General features: G+C 34.5%; 1 protein-coding gene across 7 annotated transcripts in view; it reads right to left on the reverse strand.

The window, feature by feature from the left end:
• Nucleotides 1-26,296, reverse strand: part of MMS22L (MMS22 like, DNA repair protein) — a 145,081-nt gene that overhangs the window by 109,718 nt on the left and 9,067 nt on the right. For 4 of the 7 annotated variants that reach the window (XR_008503102.2, XR_010126753.1, XM_054490885.2 and 1 more), the window contains 6 exons: nt 25,112-25,199; nt 24,841-25,018; nt 22,042-22,132; nt 20,014-20,144; nt 15,488-15,601; nt 6,740-6,916 (listed from right to left, as the gene is read on the reverse strand). Coding sequence is in view for 5 of the 7 variants with exons in the window: in XM_054490885.2 (XP_054346860.2) it covers nt 6,740-6,916; nt 15,488-15,601; nt 20,014-20,144; nt 22,042-22,132; nt 24,841-25,018; nt 25,112-25,199 (779 nt within the window). In the remaining 2 variants the exon portion in view is untranslated. The other 3 variants (XM_054490886.2, XM_054490888.2, XM_054490890.2) reach the window with 3 other exon arrangements.

Genomic DNA, 26,296 nt, shown 5'->3' on the forward strand with positions numbered 1-26,296 from the left:
TTATAAAGAATATGATGTTCACAGGCATGAACTCAAATGATCAATAAAGTGTTAAAGCATAATGAATACTCATGATTTTAAATGGCTAGGCAATATTCATATAAAATGCTAACTATAGTAAATCATTAAATAAATATTTTCTTAATAAAGAGCACAGTGAGTATGGTAGTCAGCCTCTAAGATGTCCCCCAATGACCCTTGTCTCCTGGAATTTATGCTTTCTACAATCCCCTCTCACACTGTACTAGGGTTGGTCACTAACAGACTACCAATACCGATATGAGTGATAGCATGCCACCTCCAAGAATAGGTTACAAGACACTGAAGCTTCCATCTTTATGATACCCTGACCTGTTAACTTGATCTGGAAACAGCTATATTGTGAACAGCACATACGATGAGAAACTGAAGCACTGTGCCAACTAAATAAAGCAGAAAGCAAATTCTGCAGTTCCAGTTAAATCTTCAGATACTGAAGCCCTGGCTGATAGCTTCACTGCAACCTCATGAGAGACCTTGAGCTAGAACCACCCAGCTAAGCTTCTCCTGAATGCCTGATTCTCAGAAATTGAGAGTGTGAGATAATAAATGTTTGTTTTAAGCTGATACTTTTGTGACACAGCAGTAGATTACTAATACAATGATTTAGTTATTTTTAGCAAAATTGTTGACTTTTTGACATACACAAATAAAGTGAATGCAAAAAAAATATTTATTGGGAGAAAATGTGGAGTAAAGAATTTGGCCTTGCCCAAATAAAAGATCTGGCCTGCTGGCCTCACTCCTGTAATCCCAGCACTTTGGGAGGCCAAAGCAGGCAGATCACTTGAGGTCAGGAGTTCGAGACCAGCCTGGCCAACATGGTGAAACCCCATCTCTACTAAAATACAAAAATTAGCAGGGTGTGGTGGTGCGTGCCTGTAATCCCGGCTACTTGGGAGGCCGAGGCAGGAGAATTGCTTGAACCCAGGAGGCGGAGGTTCCAGTGAGCAGAGATCGTGCCATTGCACTCCAGTCTGGGCAACAGAGGGAGACTCTGTCTCAAAAAAAAAAAAAAAAAAAAAGATCTGACCTTTGCCCATAGCTTCCTGGAGGTCATCTCTGGGCCCTGGGAATGTTATGCCTGATAGTAGCATCTTTGTTTGACTAGGGTCCTATGGTCATACTGGATAATCTAACAATGTGATAGAGAGTGAAGGCTGGACACACCCACATAGTCTTAGCTTAGGGTCTGGTCACACCCAGAAGAGCAACAATAGTCTCAGGCAGGGGGCTTTGAGTCAGTTGACTTGGAAACTGAAATCAGCCATGTGAGCAATTCAGTAGTCCACCCCTACATAATGGAACTCCCATAAAAATTATGAACACTGAGGCTTGAGTGGGCACCCGTTTTGCAACACTCCCTGCATACTGTCACACACTGATGCCAGGAGAATAACGTGGCCTGACTCCATTAAGAGAAAACAATAGAAGTTCCACATTTGGTACTTCTGGACTCTGGCCTATGCCCTTCTTCCCTTGGCTGATGTTAATTTATATCCTTCCCCTTTAAGAAAACAAAATAATAGCTTTCAGTAAGTTCTGTGAGTCCTAACAAATTATCAAACCTAAGGTAGTTTTGGGAACCCTGAGCTTGCAATTGGTGTCAGAAGTAAAGACAGTCTTAGGGACTGTCCCCTGAAACTTGGTAGTTGGCCCTAAAAGTCTCTCTCAAAAAAGATCATTTTCTTCTATCAATACTATATGTCTACTGTGTTAGGTTCTTGACGTTGTACTTCCTCAAAAAAAATTCCCCATTTCACAGAAAACATAATTAAGTCTCAGAAAGGTCATGTATGTACAAGTCAAAGAATGAATTCAAATCCAAGGTTATTTGGCACCAAAGCCTGTATTTCTTCTATTATAACACGTACCAGTAACCAATTTTTTTTTTTTTTTACTTAGCATGCCTTCCCTCAGATTTCAGCAATTCATTTTTGTATCATTCTTTATTAAGAAAATGTCACCTCCAGTGCCAAGTGAGAAGGGCCATGACAGGGTTGATATAATTTAAGTTTTAGCTTTATAACTGGATAGTATTGAGTATATTTCAATCATTCTGTGTTATCAAACCATTTGAATCACAAGAATTACAGAAAAACAGTGTAATTCTCACCCAAAGAATTTCAACTATATAAATCAGTTTTGTGGCTATAATCTAAAACAAAAATAAACTGTAATTCAAAGAAAAGAATGACAACTATATCATACCCAAATCAAGTGTAAGAGAATATGTATCGAAGAGATACAGATTTTTCTTCCACAATAAAATTTCACTTTGGGCAGCTACAGCATTTTTTTTTTTTCTACATACCAAGTTAAATCTGCTGATAGAAAGCAGTTAGGTTGTCATCAATTTGAGGCTACATTTTATATTTCTTATTTCAGCATTAAAACTAAGATACCCATTTAAGCTTTAGTATAGGTAGGATCTCTACCAGACATGTAAAACAGATTCTCCACCCTCCACTTCCAGCAGACTAGGTAGTCTGATGCAACTCTCATTTTAAGGTTACATTTCACACTTTTATCTGGTTACTATTTCAGACGTTTCAAAGACGAGCATCAGCTAGCCTGACTAATTGCATTATGTTCTCAGTACAGAAAACGCTGTTAAAACTGACCCCTTGCAATGCCCAGAAGTAATTTTCCTCTTTAAACTGTATTTGGTTTTAAAATAGATGACTAGAATCGTGAGAGAGTAACCCACTCTCATCTTGGCTGAGAGAAAAGCATTAAACAGAAATGTATGAAAATCTAATGACTCACCTAATATAAAAAGTGAGATACCAAATTTTTCTTATAGGCCTACACTAAGAAATTGGCTAGCTTTGTGAGTTAAATCCATTATAGCTTTGTGATTTAAATCCACTATAGGTTTACATTTTAAACCTATTTAAAATGTAAAGATTTCACATTAACCTTCAGGGCAAAGCAGTTCACGTTTAAAAACTGAAACATCGCCACACTGCCACAAGATTATAGATATTTCTCTGGTGAAGAACACATGACTAGCCGTTATTACTTCATATCATCTCTCACTCCAGATTACTTGTTAGTAGAATAAAGCATGCTTACTGCACAACCATTTGCTCTATTGTAGTTGGTTATGTTAATATATCATAAGGAGAAAAAAAATTTTCAAAATTCTAAATAGATCCAGACCCAAATTAACATCTTATATAATCTCTCAGAAACAATACGTCAATACGCCTTTATGTTCATGGATTAGAATGACTATCGGATTTGTCAATTAAGCTGAAACACTTTGAGGATAAAAGGAAAAATTAACCAGTTAGGATAAATAGATAATAAGGTATAAAGTGGGACTGTCTGTACCCGGCAAAATGGAACACATGGTCACCCTACCAAAGACCTATTCGTAAGAGGCAGTCCTTAGGAGAAGTCTAATATCAAGTTTATCTAAGAGATAAAATAGGGTGATATTTAACCACTGTGTATCTCAATTTCTTTACCTGTAAAATGAATATATTACCCTCTCACCTACTTTATAATATTTCACTGAGATAATACACAGTCACTGTGAAATACTAAATATGTTGCAAATGCAGCACATATTTTACCCCTAACGAAAACTATTATTAACTAGAGAGCTTATTTTTCTTTAAAAGCCTTTAGGAAATCCAGAAATATTTAACACTCTTTGAGGACTCATATATAAAGGCAAAGTTTATTTTACATGTGCATATACACATATATATTACACATCCTCATCATTTTTATCATATCCTTTTTCTATTAATTATCACGGCCTTTTCTTTTAAAACCTACGTAAAATATGTGATTTTTTAAAATTGTGGCAAAAGAAAATCAGGAACTGCTGACAAATATTAAAAGACACAGATTTAGCTATTTTAAACACAGACAATTCATTTACTATCTTGATTCAGAGCTAATAAAAGCAATAATCTCCTCTGGAGTTCTCTGTATGAAATAGAAGAGTAGGGCTAGGCGTGGTGGCTCACGCCTGTAATCCCAGCACTTTGAGAGGCTGAGGCGGGCGGATCACGAGGTCAGAAGATCAAGACTATCCTGGTTAACACAGTGAAACCCCGTTTCTACAAAAAATACAAAAAATTAGCCAGGCGTGGTGGCGGGCGCCTGTAGTCCCAACTACTCGGGAGGCAGAGGCAGGAGAATGGCGTGAACCCGGGAGGCGGAGCTTGCAGTGAGCTGACATTGCGCCACTGCACTCCAGCCTGGGCGACAGAGCGAGACTCCATCTCAAAAAAAAAAAGGAATAGAAGAGTGATTTCAGCACTGCAACCATGGGTGGTTATATCAGTGCAATTCAATATTACAGTAGCAACAGTAATGGTATATACTAATGTGACTAGATTGCCTACCACACTGAGAATATCTGGGGGGGTCAATATCAACTAATATTAAAATATACTACGTACTCAAATAAGTGTTAATACAGTTCCAACAAGTATTAATAACCTACAAGCACATTCCTTGAAGCAAGAAGTAGTACAATTTGGCAGGGTGCGGTGGCTCACACCTGTAATCCCAGCACTTTTGGGAGACCAAGGCAGGCAGATTACCCGAGGTCAGGAGTTCGAAACCAGCCTGGCCAACATGGTGAAACCCCATCTCTACTAAAAATACAAAAATTAGCTGGGCGTGGTGGTGTGTACCTGTAATCCCAGCTACTAGGGAGGCTGAGGCAGGAGAATCACCTGAACCCGTGAGGCAGAGGTTGCAGTAAGCCGAGATCATGCCACTACACTCCAGCCTGGGCGACAGAGTGAGACTCCATCTCAAAAAAAAAAAAAAAAAAAAAAGTAGTACAATCTATTTCATGTGTATCCTCTGATAGGCACCTAATATTATGCAAATATGTAACAGAAACTCAGAAACACTTAACTAATTGCCATACTTACTTACATTGATTAAAATGAGAAATATATATTTGGAGGAACTAAAGTTGGAGAGGAAGAGAAATGCAAATGCTTATATTAAGACCTTAGAATTAAAGGTAAATTTTCTTAGTTCCTTTAATATTGTTCTAATATTCTAATAATTAAAAGATGTGAAATCACATTAACTCCACAAAAACACTTAATAAAAGCACTACTATAGTAATAATGGCAATTGCTAAAATTTATTATTTACTCTGTATTAGCATGGTAAATAATCATGGATACAGACAAAATCATACAATTCTTTTCTGTGAGAAGCTCATTGACTTTTCTCAATAAATTGGTAGAATACTCAAATATACTGATACTGGCCTGTGTGTGAACTTCTCAGAGCAATTTCTGACTATTTCATTGTATTCTGGGATCTCCTTCAGGACCTTTTATTATTACGGGGATTATTTAGAGGACTTTTTGAGACCCTTTCCATTTCTATGATGCTATATTAATACTAACTAACCCTCAGATTCCATGGATGACTTCTCAAAGCTGGGTCTATCCAATATTCCAAAGAGGAAAATCTATCAAGCCTATCAAAGAATATGTTTCATAAAGCAATGGCTCCCATACCTCGTAGAGGATGAGAACCAAGGAACTTTTTAAAAATCAGGATTTCCAAACTCCAAATCAGGATCTCCAGAGTTAAGATCTAGATATCTGGATTTTTTTTTTTTTTTTTTGGATGGTGTCTCACCCTGTTGTCCAGGCTGGAGTGCAGTGGTGTGATCTCGGCTCACCGCAAACTCCATCTCCGGGTTCAAGTGATTCTCCTGCCTCTGTCTCCCAAGTACCTGGGACTACAGGTGTGCATCACCATGCCCTGCTAATTTCTGTATTTTTAGTAGAGACAGGGTTTCACCACATTGGCCAGGCTGATGTCGAACTCCTGATCTCAAGTGATCTACCCGCCTTGGCCTTCTAAAGTGCTGGGATTATAAGCATGAGCCACTGCAGCTGGACTAGATACCTGGATTTTTTAAAATTCACAAGTAAGTCTAATGATCAGCCAGGTTGGGTAACCACTGCCATTAAACATGGCAATTTTGAAAATATAGACGAATTGGCTTCATGATTCTAGACGCTTATTTTACGGAGCTGATAGGCTGATATATTAATACAATATTATTAATTTCTGAATATGGTAGAAATTGTATAAAAATAGGGCTTCAAAGTATACATCTGTTAGCTGACTTTATTCATAGGGTTTTTAAGTAACACTGTAAAAAAATGTTTCTAATGAGAAATTAATACACTGGTTAAAATCTCTTTGTATTTGAAGCAAACTTCATGGTTGTTTAATAAATTATCTTAGCAAAAAGCTTCACTAAAGAAGTGCTATTCTGAAGTACTTTTATTAAATTATTCACAAAAATAAGTAATTCATTCCTCGAGAAATTTCTTTGCCAATCATACAGATTTTAAAACTAGAAGGAACCTTTTTGACAATCCAATCCCATGATTTTTTGTTAAGGGAAGACAAAGCTAGAAAGGTTTAAGTAATTTGCTCAGGGTCACATAATTGTTCAGTAGCAGGGCCAGGACTACATACCAAATCTTCTACAAGTTATTTTTTTTAATTAAACAATTAAAACATAAACTTCATAATTTTTCAAGATGTTTACAGAAACATTATACATAATTTATCTCTGTGATTGTAGTCTGACTTTTCTTGTTTCTGCTCACTTATTTTCTAATTTGTCCAAATAATTACATATTAATTGACAATATAAGAAAGTTTTTAAAAAATGAAGTCTTACCATTTCATCTGGTACTCCATGGCGATCAAACTTATAAAATGATGCTACATGAGTAATAATCCACCAACTAAAACCTAATGGATCCCTGGACTGGATTACAGGCATAGAGGATCTTCTTCGGTCACTTGATTTTTCAAGCAGTGTTTTAAGTAGTTTATTCAACCAGTTCCAAAATGACTATAGAAACAGAAGTAATTTGATTCCATTAAGACAGTTTCAATAACCTTTGATTTCGTGGTTTTTCTCTATTTTTATAATGAAGCATATATACAAAAGACAAAACACATAAAACTGGAATAATAAAAATATCCAGGTTAAGAATCAGAACATAACTAGTACTTAGAAGTACCTTACATGTCACCACATCTTCTTCCTCCATCCAGTAGTAACAATTTTGCTGACTTTCATGATAAATCATTTCCTTGCTTTTTTGTTTTGCCACACAGTTATACCAGCCTATATTATATGTTGTGTGGCTTCATCTGTATTTTTTTTTTTTAAATGCATGTCTGTATTCTCAAGCGGCTTGTTTCTAATTCTTTTGTAACTTGCTTCTTTTGGTCAACGCTACGTTTCTGATGAACTCATCTATATTAATGAAAACTGCCATAGCTCATTGCAATATTCCAGTATATGACTATATGATAAAACATTTATTCAATCTACTATTGCAGAACATTTAGTGAGTTTTAGGTTTTTCTAGGTATTGCATGTAAATGTTCAAGTTATTAGACATAAAGTTGTCGACAGTATGTCTTACCTTTCTAATGTATACAGAAACTGAAGTCATGTTCCTTTTTATGTTTCTAGTATTAAGTATTTTTGTAATCATCGTAAGTAACATTGGCCAATTTTAGGTATCAATTTGAGGACCCAACTTTTGCTCATTTTATCCTTTTCATTGTTTTAATTTCATAATTTTTTGTTATTTTTATAATTTCATTCCTTTTACCTTCTTTGGATTTACTATGAAGGGCTTATTGCTAACATCTTGAGATAAATTATTAGTTCATTAATTTGCAATCTTTCTTTTTTCCTGTATTTGCATATAAAGTTACAAATTTCCCTCTAATTATAACTTTCAGCTGTAGTCCCAAAACTTTAGTTTACAGAATGTTATTTACTTTAGAATATTTTCTAATTTTCATCATCTCTTCTTTAACTTATGAGTTATTTAGAAATATATTTCATTATTTCTATGCATGTGTATTTCCCCTTGAAAATGTCCATTTTAAATTCCTACGGTTAACGCCATGTTATTAGCCACATGGAAATTTAAATTTATATCCCTGATAACGTAAACCTTTCATCACTATAAAACAACTTAATGCTTTTTTGTTTTAAAGTCAAAATTTTTCCAATATTTGTTTAATACGTCACTTTCTTGTATCTTTTCTATCAATTCTGAACCTTGATATATTCTGTTTTAGAATATATCCTGACAATATGTCTTTTAAATGGAGCTTTTAGTAGTACCATTGCAGGTAATATAATGACTAATATATTTAGTTTTAAATCTACAATCTTATTCCATATTTCTATTTGTATGCCTACTGTATCCATCAACACCTCCTTCTCTGGGGTTGAATATTTATTTTTTCCCCCTCTACCTGCTTGGAAGTTAAAAAGTCTACTTTTCTTGTTTTAGTGATGATCTTAGAAATAAACAGTATACATCCAAATGTCTTGGTAAATTAATATAGACCTTTCTCTTAGAGCAAACAAGAACCTTAAAAGACTCTAGCTCATTTAGGCCCTACTCACTTTAGATGCTGCTATTACTATATGCTTTAGCTCTGTTTTTTAATTCCAATAAATTATATTACTGATTTATACAAAACACGTGCCACTTTCTTTGCTCTTTATTCCTTCTACATGTCAGAATTCCCATTTTGGCATCACCATTCTTCTGCCTAAATATCCTACAGGATTCCCTTCAATTTTGCTTCAATGAAAATAGCTTTATTTTACCTCACTTTTTAAATATATTGATAGGTAAAGAATTTTAGGTTGACAAATATTGTTTTGATACAATAAGGATATCATTCCCACTGGCCTCCATTGTTGTTGAAAAGTCAGCTGTCCAATTGTCACTCTTTTAATGGTACTATATTGACCAGCTGTGGCAGCTCACACCTGTAATCATAGCACTTTGGGAGGGCAAGGCAGAAGGACTGCTTGAGGTCAGGTGTTCGAGACCAGCTTGGGCAGACCAGTGAGACCCTGTCTCTACAAAAAATAAATTAGCCAGGTGTGGTGGCATGTGCTTGTACTCCCAGCTACTAAGGAGTCTGAGACAGGAGGATCACTTGATTTCAACAGGTTGAAGCTGCAGTGAGCTGTGACCACACCACTGCACTCCAGACTGGGTGACAGTGAGACCTTCTCTCTTAAAAAAATAAATAAAATAAAGTAACACATTTTTCTGTCTGATGCTTTAAATTTCTTCTCTTTGTCTTTGGTCTTCTGTTGATTCCACTGTGATGTACCTGGGTGTGTTTTTTCTTTTTATTTACCCTATGTGTGTTCACTGAATTTATCTGATTAGCTTTCACTAACATTTGAAAATTTTCAAGTCGTTTTTTCTTCAAATATTTTTGTTTTTCCACTTCCTTTTTAACTATAGTTAGAAGTATATCAGACATCCTCTCTATTCTTAATGTCTCTTAACCACTCTTTCATGTTTTCTATCTTTTGTTATATTGTGCATAACAAGATCTTATTCAAAATTAGCCTACTATACCATTATGCAGCAATCATGAGATGCATTTAGCTATCACATCATTTAATCTGTTTCTTCAGCTTCCTTTAATCTGTAAGAGTTCCTCAGATTATACCATTCATAACCTTGATATTTTTCAAGAGTATACCAGTTATTTAGGTTTGTCTGACATTACACATTTTATTTTTTTTGTGGGGGGAGAGGGTCTCACTCTGTTGCCCAGGCTGCAGGGCACTGGTGCAAAATTCTGGGCTTAAGTGATCATCCCACCTCAGCCTCCCAAGTAGCTGGGACCACAGGCATGCCACCACCACACATAGGTAATCTTGTTTATTTTTTGCAAAGATGAGGTCTCTATGTTGCCCAGTCTTGAACTCCTGGGCTCAAGCAATCCTCTCACCTAGGACTCCCAAAATGCTGGGGTTACAGGAATGAGCCACCACACCTGGTCTATTTTTGTTCTTTCAAGACATCATATTGATGGTACATGATATCAATCTGTCCTATTACTAGTTAACTTTGATTACTTGGTTAAGGTAGTACCTGCCACATTTTCTGTACTATAAAGTTATTATTTTCCCTTTTATAATTGATAAATATTATGTAAAGACCTTAGCAAACTATGTAAATGTGCTGTTTTTCATCAGTTTTGTCCAATACTTTAAGCATTCATTGAGGATTCTTGCCTGAAACAATTACCATGGAGGTTGTCAAATGGTGATTTTCTAATTCCATCACGACTCTACATCTGTTAGGAAGAGCTTCCCTTTTCCCAATTTATTTATATCAGTAGGGACTCACAGATTCCTAGTGAACAGATTACAATCCCTTACTATTTTGTAGCTCAACAGCAATGGAGGCCAGTGGGATGATATCCTTATTGTATCAACAGTATTTGTCAACCTAAAATTCTTTACCTATTAATATCTTTAAAAAGTGAGGTAAAATAAAGCTATTTTAGCCTATAGACCTTAATGCTGACTCTCGTGTCCTTCTGACATGTACTCATCATTTTTTGAGCACTTCCTTAGTTTCTGGTACAAGATGTTTCAGGCTTATGTTTACTTTCCATGCTTCATCCTGTAATCAGCCATTTGTTCAAAGACTCGTTTCCTTTCAATACAGAATGGTTATTTTGAAACTAAGATATAGCTGCAATGTGTATACTGTTACTCAGTATCATTGCTTGTAAGCCCACCCAGTGAAAAAGGTAGGAAATGGAGGTATGCGCACACACACACATATACATTTATATGTAGTCCTATATATTAAAAAGAAGTATTGCTTAGTATAACAAATTCTAATCCAACATGATGTGCTTCATGCTGGCTTTCCTTCTTTCCATATGTGTAACTCAATTTCCCAACACAGACAAATCTAACTCCAATTACCCACAATGTATTTATTAATTTGTCCAGTCCAAGAATACAAATATAATAGATTTAAAAATGCTAATCCTCACATAACAATGTAAAAAACAAATCTCCTAAGTGAAGTATTTACAATTCTTTATGATTCTTTTGTCTTTAGCCTTATAACATAGTGTCAAAATAGTACATTCTAAAGTTACCTGGGTTAATATTGCCAATCCCCGCAAAAGAGTGTTATTCACTTAAAATATATTTAAGTTCAGTTGTTTCTGTTATATTCCATTGAGTGCACCTTTCATACAGATTGATTTCATTTTAGGGCATGTGGAACATTAACATGATTCTAAAGTCAGAACTACCCAAATAATTACATCAAACCCTTCCACTCCATTTTCACCCACCCATCTTCATTTTTACCCACCAATCTCAATAGTTTGTCTTTCCAGTATTTATTTGTGCACAATTGAATATATATACACACACACACACATAATTTCCTTTTTCCTAATTTCTTATACAAAAGGTAACATCATCCTATATTGTTTTGAACTTTGTTTATATCATTTAACAATACATTCTGCAACTCATTCCAATCAGTTCAGATATCTTCCTCATTCTATTGTACAACTATAAATAGAATCATTAATTTTATGTCAACTTGAGCAGGCCACAGGATGCCAAGATATTTGGTTAAATATTATGCTGGGTGTGTCTGTAAAGGTTTTCTGGTTGAGAGTTACATTTTAATTGGTAGGCTGAGTAAAGAGATTGCCCTCTCTAATATGGGTGGATGCCATCCAATCAATTAGTGGCCTGAATACAACAAAAAGTCCTCCTGAGGGTAGAGAAGACTCCCTGTGCTTCATACTGAAACACTGTTCTTTTCCTGCCTTCAGACTTGGATTCAGACTGGAAATTACAACATTGGCTTTCCTGGTTTGCAGACCTCTGGACTGAGACTGGAAACTATACCATCAGCTCCTCTGGGTCTTCAGCTTGCCAACCTCAGATTCAGGACTTCTTAGCCTCCATAACTCTGTGAGGCAATTCATTATAATAAACCTTATATATCTATATATCCTATTGGCTGTTTCTCTGGAGAACACACACTAATACAAAATAATACTTCAGAGTACAGATACACCATGGTTTGCTCAACCACTCTTTTATATATAAGAATTTAGATAGTTTGTACTATACTGTTATAAAAACAATACTGCAATAAATAAACATATGCATATGCATTTTAATTTTGGAGGGTACACATTTAGAGTAAATTCCTGGAAGTGGGATTGCTAGGGTCAAAGTTACAAAATCCTTGGCTCACACTTTTTCATTGAGTCATTTTAAATGCTGCATTGAGGCCTTGCTTTAAGTTAACTTTGCAAGTCTAGTGCCAATAAAATTATTTTGCTCTTATAAGTTGTTTGGTCTTTGTGCTTAGAGAACTTGGAGATTTTTTTATGTTTCAAGTGAAACAGTTTTAGTAAGACTTGTCTTTGGGTAGGTTGCTTGGGGTTAACCTTTCAAATTATCCAGTAGGCCCTTTCAATATGCAGATTTAGATCTTTTATTTCTGGGAAGTTTCCTTTGATTATAGTTTTTAATATTAGCTATATCACACTGTTTTCTTCTCTAGGGATTGCATTTATATGTACAGTTATTTCCTCTTTGCCTATCTTCCATCTCAACGATTTTCTCACTCTCTTCATATTTATCTCATTTTTATTCCCTTAGTTGTTTTCAACCTTTCTTCTATGCCCCTTATTAAATTTTCATTTAAGTCTATTCTCCCTTAGTCATCTTGTAATTTAGTCAATACTGATATAATTTTCCTCTTCCTATTTCTTTCCTGCATTGAACGTATTCTTTCCATCCATCCCCAGTTTTCTGTCCATTTGTTTTTAACATTTGAGTATCTTATTCAAGGTGTTTTTCTATACTCCCAGATGTAGTCTGAACAGACAAACTAATTCAGTCTACAGTGTTTTCATTTTCTTCTGTTTTACGGTTGTTTCTGGGGGAGAGGGTAACATCAACTAAAGTATATCACATCTGTTTTCTTCTAGTAAGTTTATAATGGTCTAGTTTCATTCCATTCATTTTGTAGATTAGGACTAGCTTAAAACATTCTTAATTCAGGGTTACCTTCTTTTGACAATGCACCAAAGTCCCATTTCTTTACTGAATTTCCTTTCCTTTTCTTCTTTTTTTTTTTTTGGTGGTGGGAGAGGGTATGAGTCCTTTGATTTACTCTTTTTTTGGTGGTGGTGTTTTAAGACCCTAAATTTTCTGCTTTCTCTTCTGGCGCCCTTCACCACCCAATCACCAATGGGTACGATGACTCATTTTTGCGTTCTACAGAAACTCCATGTCATGTGGACACTTTTATGTTTCTTTCTTATCAGTTCTCCGATCTACAAGAAAACTTTTTCAGTATCTTCACATTCTGGCAATGATTTTAAAGCAGTTCTATAACCACTGTTAGTTCTCTTCTCAGAGTAGTTTTTCTCAGACTGCCCTGCCTTGTTAGAAAGGCTTGTGTTAAGAGCTTTAGTCGTTTTCTGTTTTTAAAACTGACAGTACTAAGCACTCCTTTGCAGTTATATAATACGCATGCTTTTGTATACAGCTGACGTTTGAACAACACGCGTTTAAAATGCATGGGTGCACTTATACATGGATTTTCTTCCACCTCTACCACCCCTAAGACAGCAAGACCAACCCCTTCTCTTCTTCCTCCTCCTCCTTAGCCTACTCAACATGAAGATGAGGATAAAGACCTTTATGGTGACCTACTTCCACTTAATTAAGGAGAAGTAAATATATATTCTCTTATGGTTTTCTTAACATTTTTTTCTCTAGTTTATCATGAGAATACAGTATATAATACATACAACATACAAAATACATGTTAATTGTTTCTTTATGTTATGGGTAAGGATTGCAGTCAATAGTAGGCTATCAATGGTTTTTTGGGGAAGTCGAAAGTTACATGTAGTTTTCTGACTGCATGTTGCGGGGAGGGTCAGCATCCCTAACTCCCACATTGTTCATATTTTGTTGGAAGGTTATGTAGGGAGATGTGGGTTTAGACATCTATCCATTTTTTCTTGGCTACCCAGAATTCAATGCCCTGAAATTTTTTTTTTCTTTTTTCAAGAGAGGGTCTTGCTTTGTCATCCAGGCTGGAGTGCAGTGGCACAATCTTGGCTCACTGTATCCTCGATATCCTGGGCTCAATGGTTTGAAATTTTTAATAAAATCTAGGTAACATGAACTCAGTCTGTAAATCTACATAAGGGCTAGAATACAATAAAAAACACACAGACGCAATTTTAAACTTCTGAAAAGCATCACAGTTAAAGACAGTTTTCCTTACAAATCTAGTTGAGTTTCTACTTCATGTTTCTGAGTGCCCAGTTTTATGGATAAATGGTGTAGTTGTAGGCTACCAACTTGATCAACTCTGAACTTTATCTTCTATTCTTGTACCCCATAATGCCTGAAAGCCAAAGTTCAAGTTTACACAATTCAGCAACTGCCTCTAGGTTATGAAAATAAATTTTACTCAATAAACAAAAATATATTAAGTTTACACTTATTTGATGCTAAAATAATAATTCAAAATAAATACAGTACTTGCAAAACTACAAAAATAGAGCTGTTATTAAAAAAAGATAGCAGGCCAGGCATGGTGGCTCATGCCTGTAATCCTAGCACTTTGGGAGGCCAAGGTAGGCAGATCACTTGAGGTCAGGAGTTCAAGACCAGCCTGGGCACATGGTAAAATCCCGTCTCTACCAAAAATACAAAAATTAGCTGGCCACGGTGGTGCATGCCTGTAATCCTAGCTACTCAGGATGCTAAGGCACGAGAATTGCTTGAACTGGGAGGCGGAGATTGCAATGAGCCAAGAGCATGCCAAGGCAGAGGCTGCAGTGAGCACTCTAGCCTGAGCAACAGAGCAAGACTATCTCAAAAAAAAAAAAGATAGCAGCGCCCAAACCCCAAATTACAGAAAACTGGAAAATTTTAAAATCCATGAAAAATCAAAAGTACCTTTTCATATAACATAAACCATTTTTAATACCGTTTTACAAGAGTCTGTTTTACTTACTTCTGCCTAGGGATACTTCTCTTTTTCAATAACCTACAGCACTTGAAATAAAATAAAGCCCTGTTCTGAAGACATGACTGAAAATGAAGTGAAAGAAAGTTTCTCATCTTCTCTTTTCTGCTTCTCTTCCTCCCTCCTTGAAATTGGTATAAAATTGAGTAATAGAAACCTGTTTTATTTCTCCACAAATCTTCTAAATCTGCCGTATTTCCTGACTAAAATGTTTTCTAGGTTACTAATGGGTAGTAAATACCTTAGTCTAAAAGATTTCTGATAGAACAACAACAATAAAACTTGAAAAAAAGTAATAGTTGAACCTTGTACTGCTCTTAGATTTTTCATATTACTAACTTGGGGCTAAAAATAATTAGGGTGAAAAATAAAGTAGATATTCAGTACTCAGTTATTGCTCTATTTGGTGGTTATTATTGCCTTATTATAAAAAAGGAAGTTAAGATTTTTCTCAGTCAAAACCATTGGATTAAATCAATATAAAGGTTAGTAACAATAACTAACACATCAATTTTCCAACTTACTTCTGAGACAGACCATTTACTTCTGTGGTCTAGAAGATGAATAAGTAGAACCCATAATTCTTTAATGCATAAACATGGACACTGGTCACTCATTAATGATTCAGAAGGCCTAACCTATAGAAAATAACCAAAATGTGTTATTTATAAGACAGCAGCAGAATTTTAAATGCTATATATCTTTCAAATACTTTTAAAAGAATGATTTAGATGACTAAGAATTTATTCTCAATTAGATAAATTTATTGAAAATGTGCAATTTCATTTAACTTTTAAGACAAATTTCCATTTTAAAACAAAAAGTACAGATTAATTTGATTTCAATTTAAAAAAAAATTTTAATCATCTAGTCCCATGGTCAGCAAACTTTTTCTTTTTTCTTTTTCTGAGACGGAGTCTCTCCCTGTCACCCAGGCTGGAGTGCAGTGTAGCGATCTCGGCTCACTGCAAGCTCCGCCTCCCGGGTTCATGCCATTCTCCCACCTCAGCCTCCCGAGTAGCTGGGACTACAGGCGCCCGCCACCACGCCCGGCTAACTTTTTACATTTTTAGTAGAGACGGGGTTTCACCGTGTTAGCCAGGATGGTCTCGATCTCCTGACCTCGTGATCCACCCTCCTCGGCCTCCCAAAGTGCTGGGATTACAGGCGTGAGCCACCTCGCCTAGCCAGCAAACTTTTTCTATAAAGGGCTAGATAGGACATATTTAAGAGTTTGTTGGCAATACAGTCTCTGTCACAACTACTGAACTCTGCCATTTCAGTACAACAGCCGCAGATACCTGGTAAGAGAAATGGACCAGGTTATATCCCAGTAAAACTATATTTACAAAAATAGGTAATGGGCTAGATTATACCTCAGGGCTAGTTTGCTTATTTTGCCCTGAGTCATTTACAACAAAAGACTTCTAATGAAAAGATTAGAAAATAAATTTTGATTCACTGTAAACAGAGTAAAAATTTTGCAAGACAGAATGAATACAGTTATTAAGGATTTATAAAGATTAAGTAATTTCTAAACTATCTACCTTTTTTTTAACAAAAAAATCCTCAACAGCCCTAGATAATGCACAGAATGTACACTATATTTGCAAATATAGCTAGGCTTCTTAAATTCATAATGTATGCAATATTTTACATAAGTTATGTACACATTTCTAACCTAATACAAGGTAAAAAAAAAAAAAAGTATTAGGTTGTTACTAGAAATCCTAGCCACAGCAATTATGCAAAAGAAATAAAAGGCATCTAAACAGAAAGAAATAAGTTAAAATTGTTGCTGTTTGTAGATAACATGATCTTATATATAGAAACCTCTAAAGACATCACCAAAAATTATTTGAATAAATAAATGCAGTAAAGTTGCAGGATACAAAAATCAACATACAAAATACCATAGCATTTCTATACAATAACAACAAACGATCCAAAAAAGAAATCAACAAAACAATCCCATATATAGTATATACCTGCAAAAATAAAAATACTTAGGGATAAATTTAACCAAAGAGTGAAAGGCCTATACACTGAAAAATATAAAACACTGATGAAAGAAACTGAATACAACACAAATAAGTAGAAAAAATATCTTGTGGTCATGGATTGGAAGAAATATTATTAAAATGTCCATACTACCCAAAGTGACCTACAGATTCAATGAAATCCCTACCAAAATATTTAATGACACTTTTTTACAGAAATACAAAAAACAATCCTAAAATTGGTAGGAAATCACAAAAGGTCCTGAATAGACCCAGCAATCTTTAGCAAAAAAGAACAAAGCTCGAGGCACGACACTACCTGACTTCAAAATATACTACAAAGCTATAGTAATCAAAACAGTGTGCTGCGAGCAGACAGACACAGAACAAAATAGAACGATTGATTTTTGACAATGATGAAAAGAGCATGACATGGGGAAAGAACAGCTTCTTCAATAAACAGGTTGGGACAACTGGATATCCACACACAGAATGAATTTAGGCCCTTGTTTCACACCATACAGAAAAATCAACTCAAAATAAATTAAAGACTTAAATGTAAGACCTGAAACTATAAAATTAGAAGAAAACATAGGGGAAAAGCTATATGACAATGGTCTGGTAAATGATTTCTTGGATATGACCCCAAAAAGCACAGGCCATGAAAATGAAAACTGACAAATGGGATTATATCAAAATAAAAAGGAAATATCTGCAAAGCAAAGAAAAAAAAATCAACAGAATGAAGGGAAAATCTCGAGAATGGAAGAAAATATTTGCAAACCATACATCTGATAAGGGGTTAATATTTTAAATATATAAGGAACACAAACAACTCAATAGCAAGAAAACAACCCAATTACAAAATCGGCAAAAAATATAAATAGACTTTCTTTTTTTTTTTTTTTTGAGACAGAGTCTCGCTCTGTTGCCAGGCAGGAGTGCAGTGGCACAATATCGGCTCACTGCAATCTGCACCTCCCAGGTTCAAGCAATTCTCCCGCCTCAGCCTCCCAAGTAGCTGGGACTACACGCATGCACCACCATGCCTGGCTAATTTTTTGTATTTTTAGTAGAGACAGGTTTCACTATGTTAACCAGGATGGTCTCGATCTCCTGACTTTGTCATCTGCCTGCCTCGGCCTCCCAAAGTGCTGGGATTACAGGCGTGAGCCACCACGCCTAGCTGACATTTCTTAAAAGAAGACATACAAATGGGCAAGCAGTACATGAAAAATGCTCAATGTCACTACTCATTATGGAAATGCAAATTAAAACTTGATGAGATATCACCTCAAACCTGCTATAATGGCTATTACCAAAAAGACAAAAGATAATAAGCACCAGAGAGGAAGTGGTGACGAGAAAACCCTTGCACAGTTTGGTGAGAATGTAAATTGGTACAGCCATCATGTAATACAGTATGCAAATTCCTCACAAAATTAAAAATAGAACTACCACATGATCCAGCAATCCTACTAGGTATATTTGCAAAGAAAATGAAATTAGTATGTTCAAGAGATAGCTGCATTCCCATGTTCACTGCAGCATTATTTACAAGAGCCAAGACATGGAATCAACCAAACTGTCCATCAACAGATGAATGCATAAAGAAAATGTGGTTTCTATACACAATGGAATATAGTCACGTGTCACTTAACAGCAGGACACGTTCTGAGAAGCACGTCTTTAGGCTAACATGATTTATTGTACTTAAACTTTTTCAGCCTACTACTGCACACCTAGGCTATGTGGTATAGCCACCTTGTATATGTGGTCTGTCACTGACTAAAACTTTGTTACACAGTGTATGACCCTACTATTCAGCCTTGAGAAGATGGAAATACTGTCATCTGCAACAATATGGATGAACCTGGAGGACATTATATTAAGTGAAATAAGCCAGGCACAGAAAGACAAGTAACACATAATCTCACTTATATGTGGAATCCAAAAAAGCTGAACTCATAGAAGCACAGTAGGATGATCCTTACCAAGGGCTGTGAGGAGGATTAGGAGGGAGGCGGGGTAGATGTTGATCAAAGCATACAAAATTTCAGTTAGATAAGAGGAATAAGCTCAACATGATGACTATAGTTAAAAACAATGTACTATATTGTATTCTTGAAAATCACTAAAAGCATAGATTTTAAGTGTTCTCACACAAAAAATAAGAATGTGAGATAATTCATGTTAATTAGCTATATTTAGCCATTCTACACTGTATACACATACCAAAACATGATGTATATGATAAATATATATAATTTTGTCAATTATCAAAAATAAATAAATAAATATTTAAAAGTTATCAGTCTATCATATCTGGTTAATCCACTAATACATATACACACTAAATTGTAAAAATATGGACAATGCCTAAAAAAATCTATATTTTGAAAAATTATGAAACTCCTTTTCCCTCAACCTTGATTTCCCAAAAACAGTCTTTATGCTTGTAATCTAAAATAACAGATAATACTCTAAACATTTATACTACTTAAAAATGAACATGTTCTGTAGCACCTTTAAATCACTGTCTCCATTAAACACTCTATGATAAACACAATTTAATAAAAACACATAATTTTACCCAGATTCGAGACCTTTTATGAAAACAAGCAAGAAAATCCTCTCTTAAAATGTGTGAAGTAACTTTAAGTAAGCATTTATTTTATTATTACATAACAGCAATACAATACATTATTAAAGAGCTGGCCTCTACTATTTGGATAGAAATTAGGCTTCCAATGATTTCAGTAACATCATTTTTATTTATTTATTTTTGTCAAAATAGAAAAGGCTATTTTTCTTAAACAAAAAAAAAAGAAAAAGAAAAAAGAAAACCTCTAAAATACCAATGCCAGCCTCTTTTAGATGTTTAAATAAAAATTGTTTTCCCTTTCAGCTCCCAGATAATAGCAACTAAATATAAAATTAGAACATACATACCATTTTAGATTAAATTCTTACAGATTAAATGACATGCATTAAGGACTGAATACCGTCTTTAAGTCTCAAAAATACAAACAAACTCTTAAAAGCATTACCTTGTCATACCTGTTGAGTGACAGGCTTATTAAATCACAAAGGAGAGTTTCACAATGTTCTTCAAGTAGGCTGACATTGGTTAAATTGTCACTTGCCAGATTCATAAACTGATGACCATATACAACTTGTTCTGAAAATGTAATAAAAATAGTTTTAAAATACAGATTTTACTAAGTCAGAAAGGAAAAAGTGACTGTATATCTTTAAATCATAACAAAACTAAAACATACAGTTTTTAATTTTTTTTGCAAATAAAATTTGAATCTGAGGACAACCTTCTCATATGAGCACTAATAAACATTATCTTCAAAGGTTTCCTTTTTTTTTTTTTTTTTTTGAGGCGAGGTCTCACTCTGTCACCCAGGCTGGAGTGCAGTGACGCGATCTTGGATAACTGCAAGCTCCGCCTCCCAGGTTCAGGCCATTCTCCCGCCTCAGCCTCCCAAGTAGCTGGGACTATAGGAGCCCGCCACCACACCTGGCTAATTCTGTTTTTGTATTTTTAGTAGAGACAGGGTTTCACCATGTTAGCCAGGATGGCCTCAATCTCCTGACCTTGTGATCTGCCCGCCTCGGCCTCCCAAAGTGCTGGAATTACAGGCATGAGCCACCACGCCCAGCCCAAAAGTTTCTAATTCTTCCAAGTAACATCTAATAAACTTCTCTTTTCCTAATAAGTCTATCTTTGAAAAGCATTAATGCAACAAAACTTAAAAAAAAAGAGAGAGAACAACATAAAATCTTCATCCACATTTCTAACCAACCAAGCCTTTAAAACATTATTTTTTTTAACAAATACTGATAAACTGACCCCATGAAATTGTTTTATGACATAAAATAGGGCAAACCAAGGTAATAAATAACCAAAATTTATACTTATCAGAATAAGTCCACTTGAGTATTACTCTAAGAATATATTAATGTAAAATACAGAGTCCACATGAGAGAGGAAATTATATACTGGTGTACATCTTTGTATGTTTCTGTGTATGAATATATGTAAGTATACACATATATAGACATACATGTATGTACTTATTAACTGAAAAGCAGGTGTAGGAGTAATAGACATCTTTACAACCTAAGTGACAGGTTGCCAATGGAACTTAAAAATGCCAAAGAGCAAGATCAAGAAATAAATGGGCAACATATCCACAAGGATAAAAGATATTTATCCATAATATGTATAAACTCCTACTAAAAAAAGAGGAAAATTTGCAAAATACAATCAGTATGTAATTAATAAAGCAAATATAGACAATAAAATGTAAAGATGTTCAAGTAAAGATGTTACTTAAAGATGTTCTAGTAACCAAGAAATTGCAGATTAAAAAAAGCCATTTTATTTTTCACATGTTAGTTGGCAAAAAAGTAAAATATAATTGATAATATCAACTACTGGCAAGAGTATGAAGTAAAGGCACACTACAGTTAATGCTTATAGATCAGCAGAACTTACTATTCAGCAAAACAACAGCATATACATATTAAAACTACAATGTGCCACTCTACTTCTAAGAATATTTTACAGAATAACTTGTAAACAGATTAAAGATATATATCTATACACAAGGGTGTTCAGTGAAAAATGATTTGTAAAATCAAAAAATGAAAGTAACTTCAATGTTTAAAAACAGACATGGCTAAATATAGAACCATAACATGCAGCCTTTAAATGGATAAAGTAGAACTATAGGTACTAACAGAAACAGATAGCTAAAACACTGATAAATGAAAGATCACACTGAACAGTATGATGATCATATCTGTGGTTAAAAACAAAAACAAAATTTTACCTATGACTTTCTATATATGTATACTAACAGATAGAAAGTAAATATAGAAAGATAAATAAAGCTGTTCCCAATAGTTATCTCCGGAAAAAAAGGAGTAAAACTTTTACTGCATACTTTGCTTACTATTTGACTTTTTTTTAAGTATCAGAAAGCACTTATTACTTATGTAATTTTAAAAAGCAATAAAAGCTGATTTTAAAAAGAATATAAATCATAAATCCATAAACTTACTCAATTTTTCACCCAGCATGTAAAGAATTTCTAGCACCAGCCAATGTATATCCAAATGGAGATGTAATAAATGCCATGATGGTGGAAAAAGCTGTGGATGACATTATCAACTGTGATTGAGAATTCATTAATATTTTACTAGGTATTTCATAGCATGTCACAATACTCCTCCATAAACACAAGGATAAAGAACCAATTAACCTACCACTATTCAAAAGCTCAGGGAAAACCTCTGTCTTGTTCATTAGAGGATTCTTTCACTGAAGATCTTTGAAAGCAGGAAATATTTTCATCTGTTGGTTTAAGACAAACCCACCTTGGGGCTGCTGAATAGACTTGTATAGTAAAGGTACCTTCCAACCAACCTCTGATTCTACTATAGCTGCAAGGCAGTAAAAGAATTTTTTAACACGTATTTTCATAATTTTGTTTTAGAATTTAGCTAGGAATTTTTTTTAATGTATGAGTACCCAGGAACTCCTATAAAATATTTTAGCAAAAGAACTTTAGACTGACTGTCATGTAGACATTATTGTCATCTCATTAAGAAACAGAAGTTAAAAGAGGTGAAAAAATTTACCTCTCAATTCATGTATTAGTATTCAAACTCAATTCTACCTGAGTCAAAACCCAGCACTTTCAAGTACTGTGTTATACTGGGTTATTAATAACCTTCCTCCTGTCAGCATTTAGCATCACTATAAAAATAAATACAATGACATAACATGTTCCATTAAAACAAATAGAAACAATGATGAAGAGTAGACCTGCCTTATTAGGTATACAAACAAAATAAAATGCTACACTGACAAAACAATATTGGGACAGAAATAGATAACAAACAACAAGAACAGAGAAGACAGAAATAAATTTATGTGGCATCTCAAATCAATGGGAAAAGTATGGGTCATTCAATAAAAAATAAGATTTTTAACTTTGCAAGAAACCAAAGTTAGACTTCTCACCTCGCTGCATATTTAAAAATAACATGAATTAAAGAAATAAAAGCAACAATCAAAATATTTTAACAGCATAGATAAAACAAAAAATGGAAAAATATAACTATCTAAAAATTCAAATCGACCTAGAAAGTCAGCTTACTTGATGAAAAAGTAAATAAAATATTTGCAATACATAATTCCCAACAACTAATATATATCTAGAGAGCTCCTAAAAAATAATAAAAGAAGCTCAACTGGAAATACCAATTAAAACAAGACATTTCACATACAAGACTGTTATAACAAATATACAGTCTTGAAAGATGCTTTTTATTTTATTATGCTTTTTTGTTTCAGAAAAGAACAGTATTTTAGTGTGTGATTTTTTATTTTTTGAAGACTGTAAAGTTCCCCTGCTTTAAAAATTTAGTCTTCTGAGCTTCAAATAACCTATGTTTTCAAGTCTGCCTAATTAAAAAGCCTATGAAAGGCAAAACCTAGTTTGAGGACCCTAGTGCACAAATTTTTATTTCTGCTGCTATATAAATTATTCATTTTTATTTCTTACGTATTTGATGGATAACTAGAAAATAAAAACCAGTCCAACTTACAGAAGCTAGTAAGGAAAATATCCCTCCCTCAACAATCTACTCATGAATCTTTTTATTAAATGACATAATTAAAAGCAATTATCTGTTTTCTATTGATTAGATATATTAACTTGTAAATTCAGTTACAACTTTGCTTTATTATTACATATATTGATCTCTGATGAAAAAGTCAACTTGTTTCTGCTTCATTTCACAGAAATATGTAAACATTTAATTCTACTTATTTTATTTCTTGAGATAGGGTCTTGCTCTGTCATCCAGGCTGGAATGCAGTGGTGCAATCATGTCTCACCACAGCCTCGACCTCCTGAGTTCAACGGATCCTCCCACCTGAACCTCCTGAGTAGCCAGGACTACAAGGTATGTGCCACCACACTGGACTAACTTTTTAATTTTTTGTAGAGATGGGGTGTCGCTATGTTGCCCAAGCTGGTCTCAAATCCTAGATTCAAGCAATCCTTCTGCCTCAGCCACCCAAAGTGTTGGGATTACAGGCAGGAGCTACCATGCTCAGCTGTTTTTATATTTTAACAAAGATATGTTCATAAAGAGTAAATATTATTCAAAATGGTAAAGTCAAATATAATGAAAGGGGTTGAGACTTCAGGGAATCTCACTGTGAATTACCATAATTTGTTATTCATATAAGCTCCCATCTTCATAGGCAGAATCTATTACTTACCTATAAGCTAGGCATGGTAACAATATAAATTTTTAAAAACCAAACTTCAGAGGGAATGATTACCACAGGTAGGAAAAAAAGGGCACAGTCAAAACAATCTTAATCACATTCCAAAAAGGCCTCAAAAGTCAGAATACACATAATGATGTGGTCTTGAAAGTTTTTTTATAAGCTGACCTTGAATCTTATTGTAATATATGATAAAAATTTTAGAAAATAAAGATTATTTCATTTGCTTTAAAATTTTCAGACATTTATACTGTCATAAATCAAGAGAATAGCTACTGATTAAATGACTACTATGTTTTAATAACTTCATGTATATGAATTTATTTAATTCATCCAATGATTCTAGTAAGTTATAAGAATTAAACAGATGGGGAGGCTGAGGTGTCATTTGCCCAAAAGCACATAATTAATGAAAGGAGGATGGGGGGCAAGAATTTCAACTCAGGCAGTCAGGTTCCAGAGCTGTAATTCTGACTAATTGCTCTCCTTCTTGAATGAATATTCCTTGTGGGGAGAAAAAGCTGGTAATTTAAAAATCAAATGAAACAAGTCAAACCTTAATCTGGTTTTGATTTACAAATGCTCCTGTATTAACACTGGGAAGTTCAGATAGGTGTCCAATATACAAGAGTAATCCATGAAGCTCATCAATCAACACTGAGGGAAGTTGAGCTTCCAAAGCCTCATAAGGATGGACAGGAACATGACTCTCAGCATTCTGTACTTTCAGATACCTAAAAAATAATTAGATAAAATAAACAACCAGAGTCTGTGTGAATACACACAGAAATTCATGCAGTGATCAAAATACTCATCTGATATCCTACCTGAAGATGAAAACTTTAACATAATGGAGAAATAGTACACACTGCTGTCTAATATTGTCTGCTTTGCAGTGTAGAGTTGATATCTTCCCTGAAACCAAAATAGACAATGTTAATCATAGTTCAAATAATTATCATAGGCAGTGACAAAAAATGTTGTAAGCCATACCACCAGCAATTCTCTATCTTGTAACATTTTATATTAAACATTCTCTTATGGTTCTTGCTCCCCACTACTCCTCAAAAAATGCTCTTATTAAAGTCACCAATCAAACCCACATTGCCCAATCTAATGGACAGTGCCTACCCTCAAGTAATTTGCTTCCACAGTAGCACTAGCTACACCTGGTTTCATGGTGCCAGATAATGACAGTCTTCTTTCTTCCTCATGTGTCCTTTGTCCTACCTCTCTTTTATTGGCTCCTCCTCCTCAATTCTATTATTAATATGGTCTCTTCAGGACTCAGTCCTGAATCCTCTACTCTCTGTATATCTCTTCCCATATGTATGATCTCATCAGTTCCTTTATTAATAAATGATAATGACTTTAAAAGGGTTATCTACAACCCACATCTCTCCTTTGCACTCCAGACCTTGCATGTTAAACTGCCTAACACCTATACTTGGATTGCTCAGACAGTGCAAATAACACCTCCTTTGATTTCTTTCAAAACCTGTTCATGCTGCCCTTGTTTTCAGCATTTCATTAAATGGTGCCACCAGTAGCCTATGTGGTTCTTGATTCTTCCATTTCCTTTAACCTCATATCTAATCCTTCAGAATCCTATTAAGTTTATAACCAAATATACACTGAAACTATCCATTTTCCCTATAAACACTTAAACCACCACAACAGCACTCCTCACAGGTCTTTCCATGCTCTCTTTTGTCCCCCTATACATTAAGTAAAAAATCTGCTGAAAATGTATATCAATTTATCTTGTTCCCAAGTCAAAACTCTTGAAAGAATACCTACTATATTTAGAATAAAATCAAAACTCCTAATAATAATTTATAAAGCTCTGAACGACCTTTTAATAGTTGCTATCTTTCTCCCAACCTCACTCCATGTCAGCTTTCCCTCACTTACTTCAGCATTTATATCAGCAATAATTATCTAGATAGTTACTATGGGCAAAACACTGATAATCATTATAGAGAGAATGAGTAAGAGACTAGTAAACAAAA

This window comes from Pongo pygmaeus, chromosome 5 (genome assembly GCF_028885625.2).
Source record: "Pongo pygmaeus isolate AG05252 chromosome 5, NHGRI_mPonPyg2-v2.0_pri, whole genome shotgun sequence".
Taxonomy (NCBI): Eukaryota; Metazoa; Chordata; class Mammalia; order Primates; family Hominidae; genus Pongo; species Pongo pygmaeus.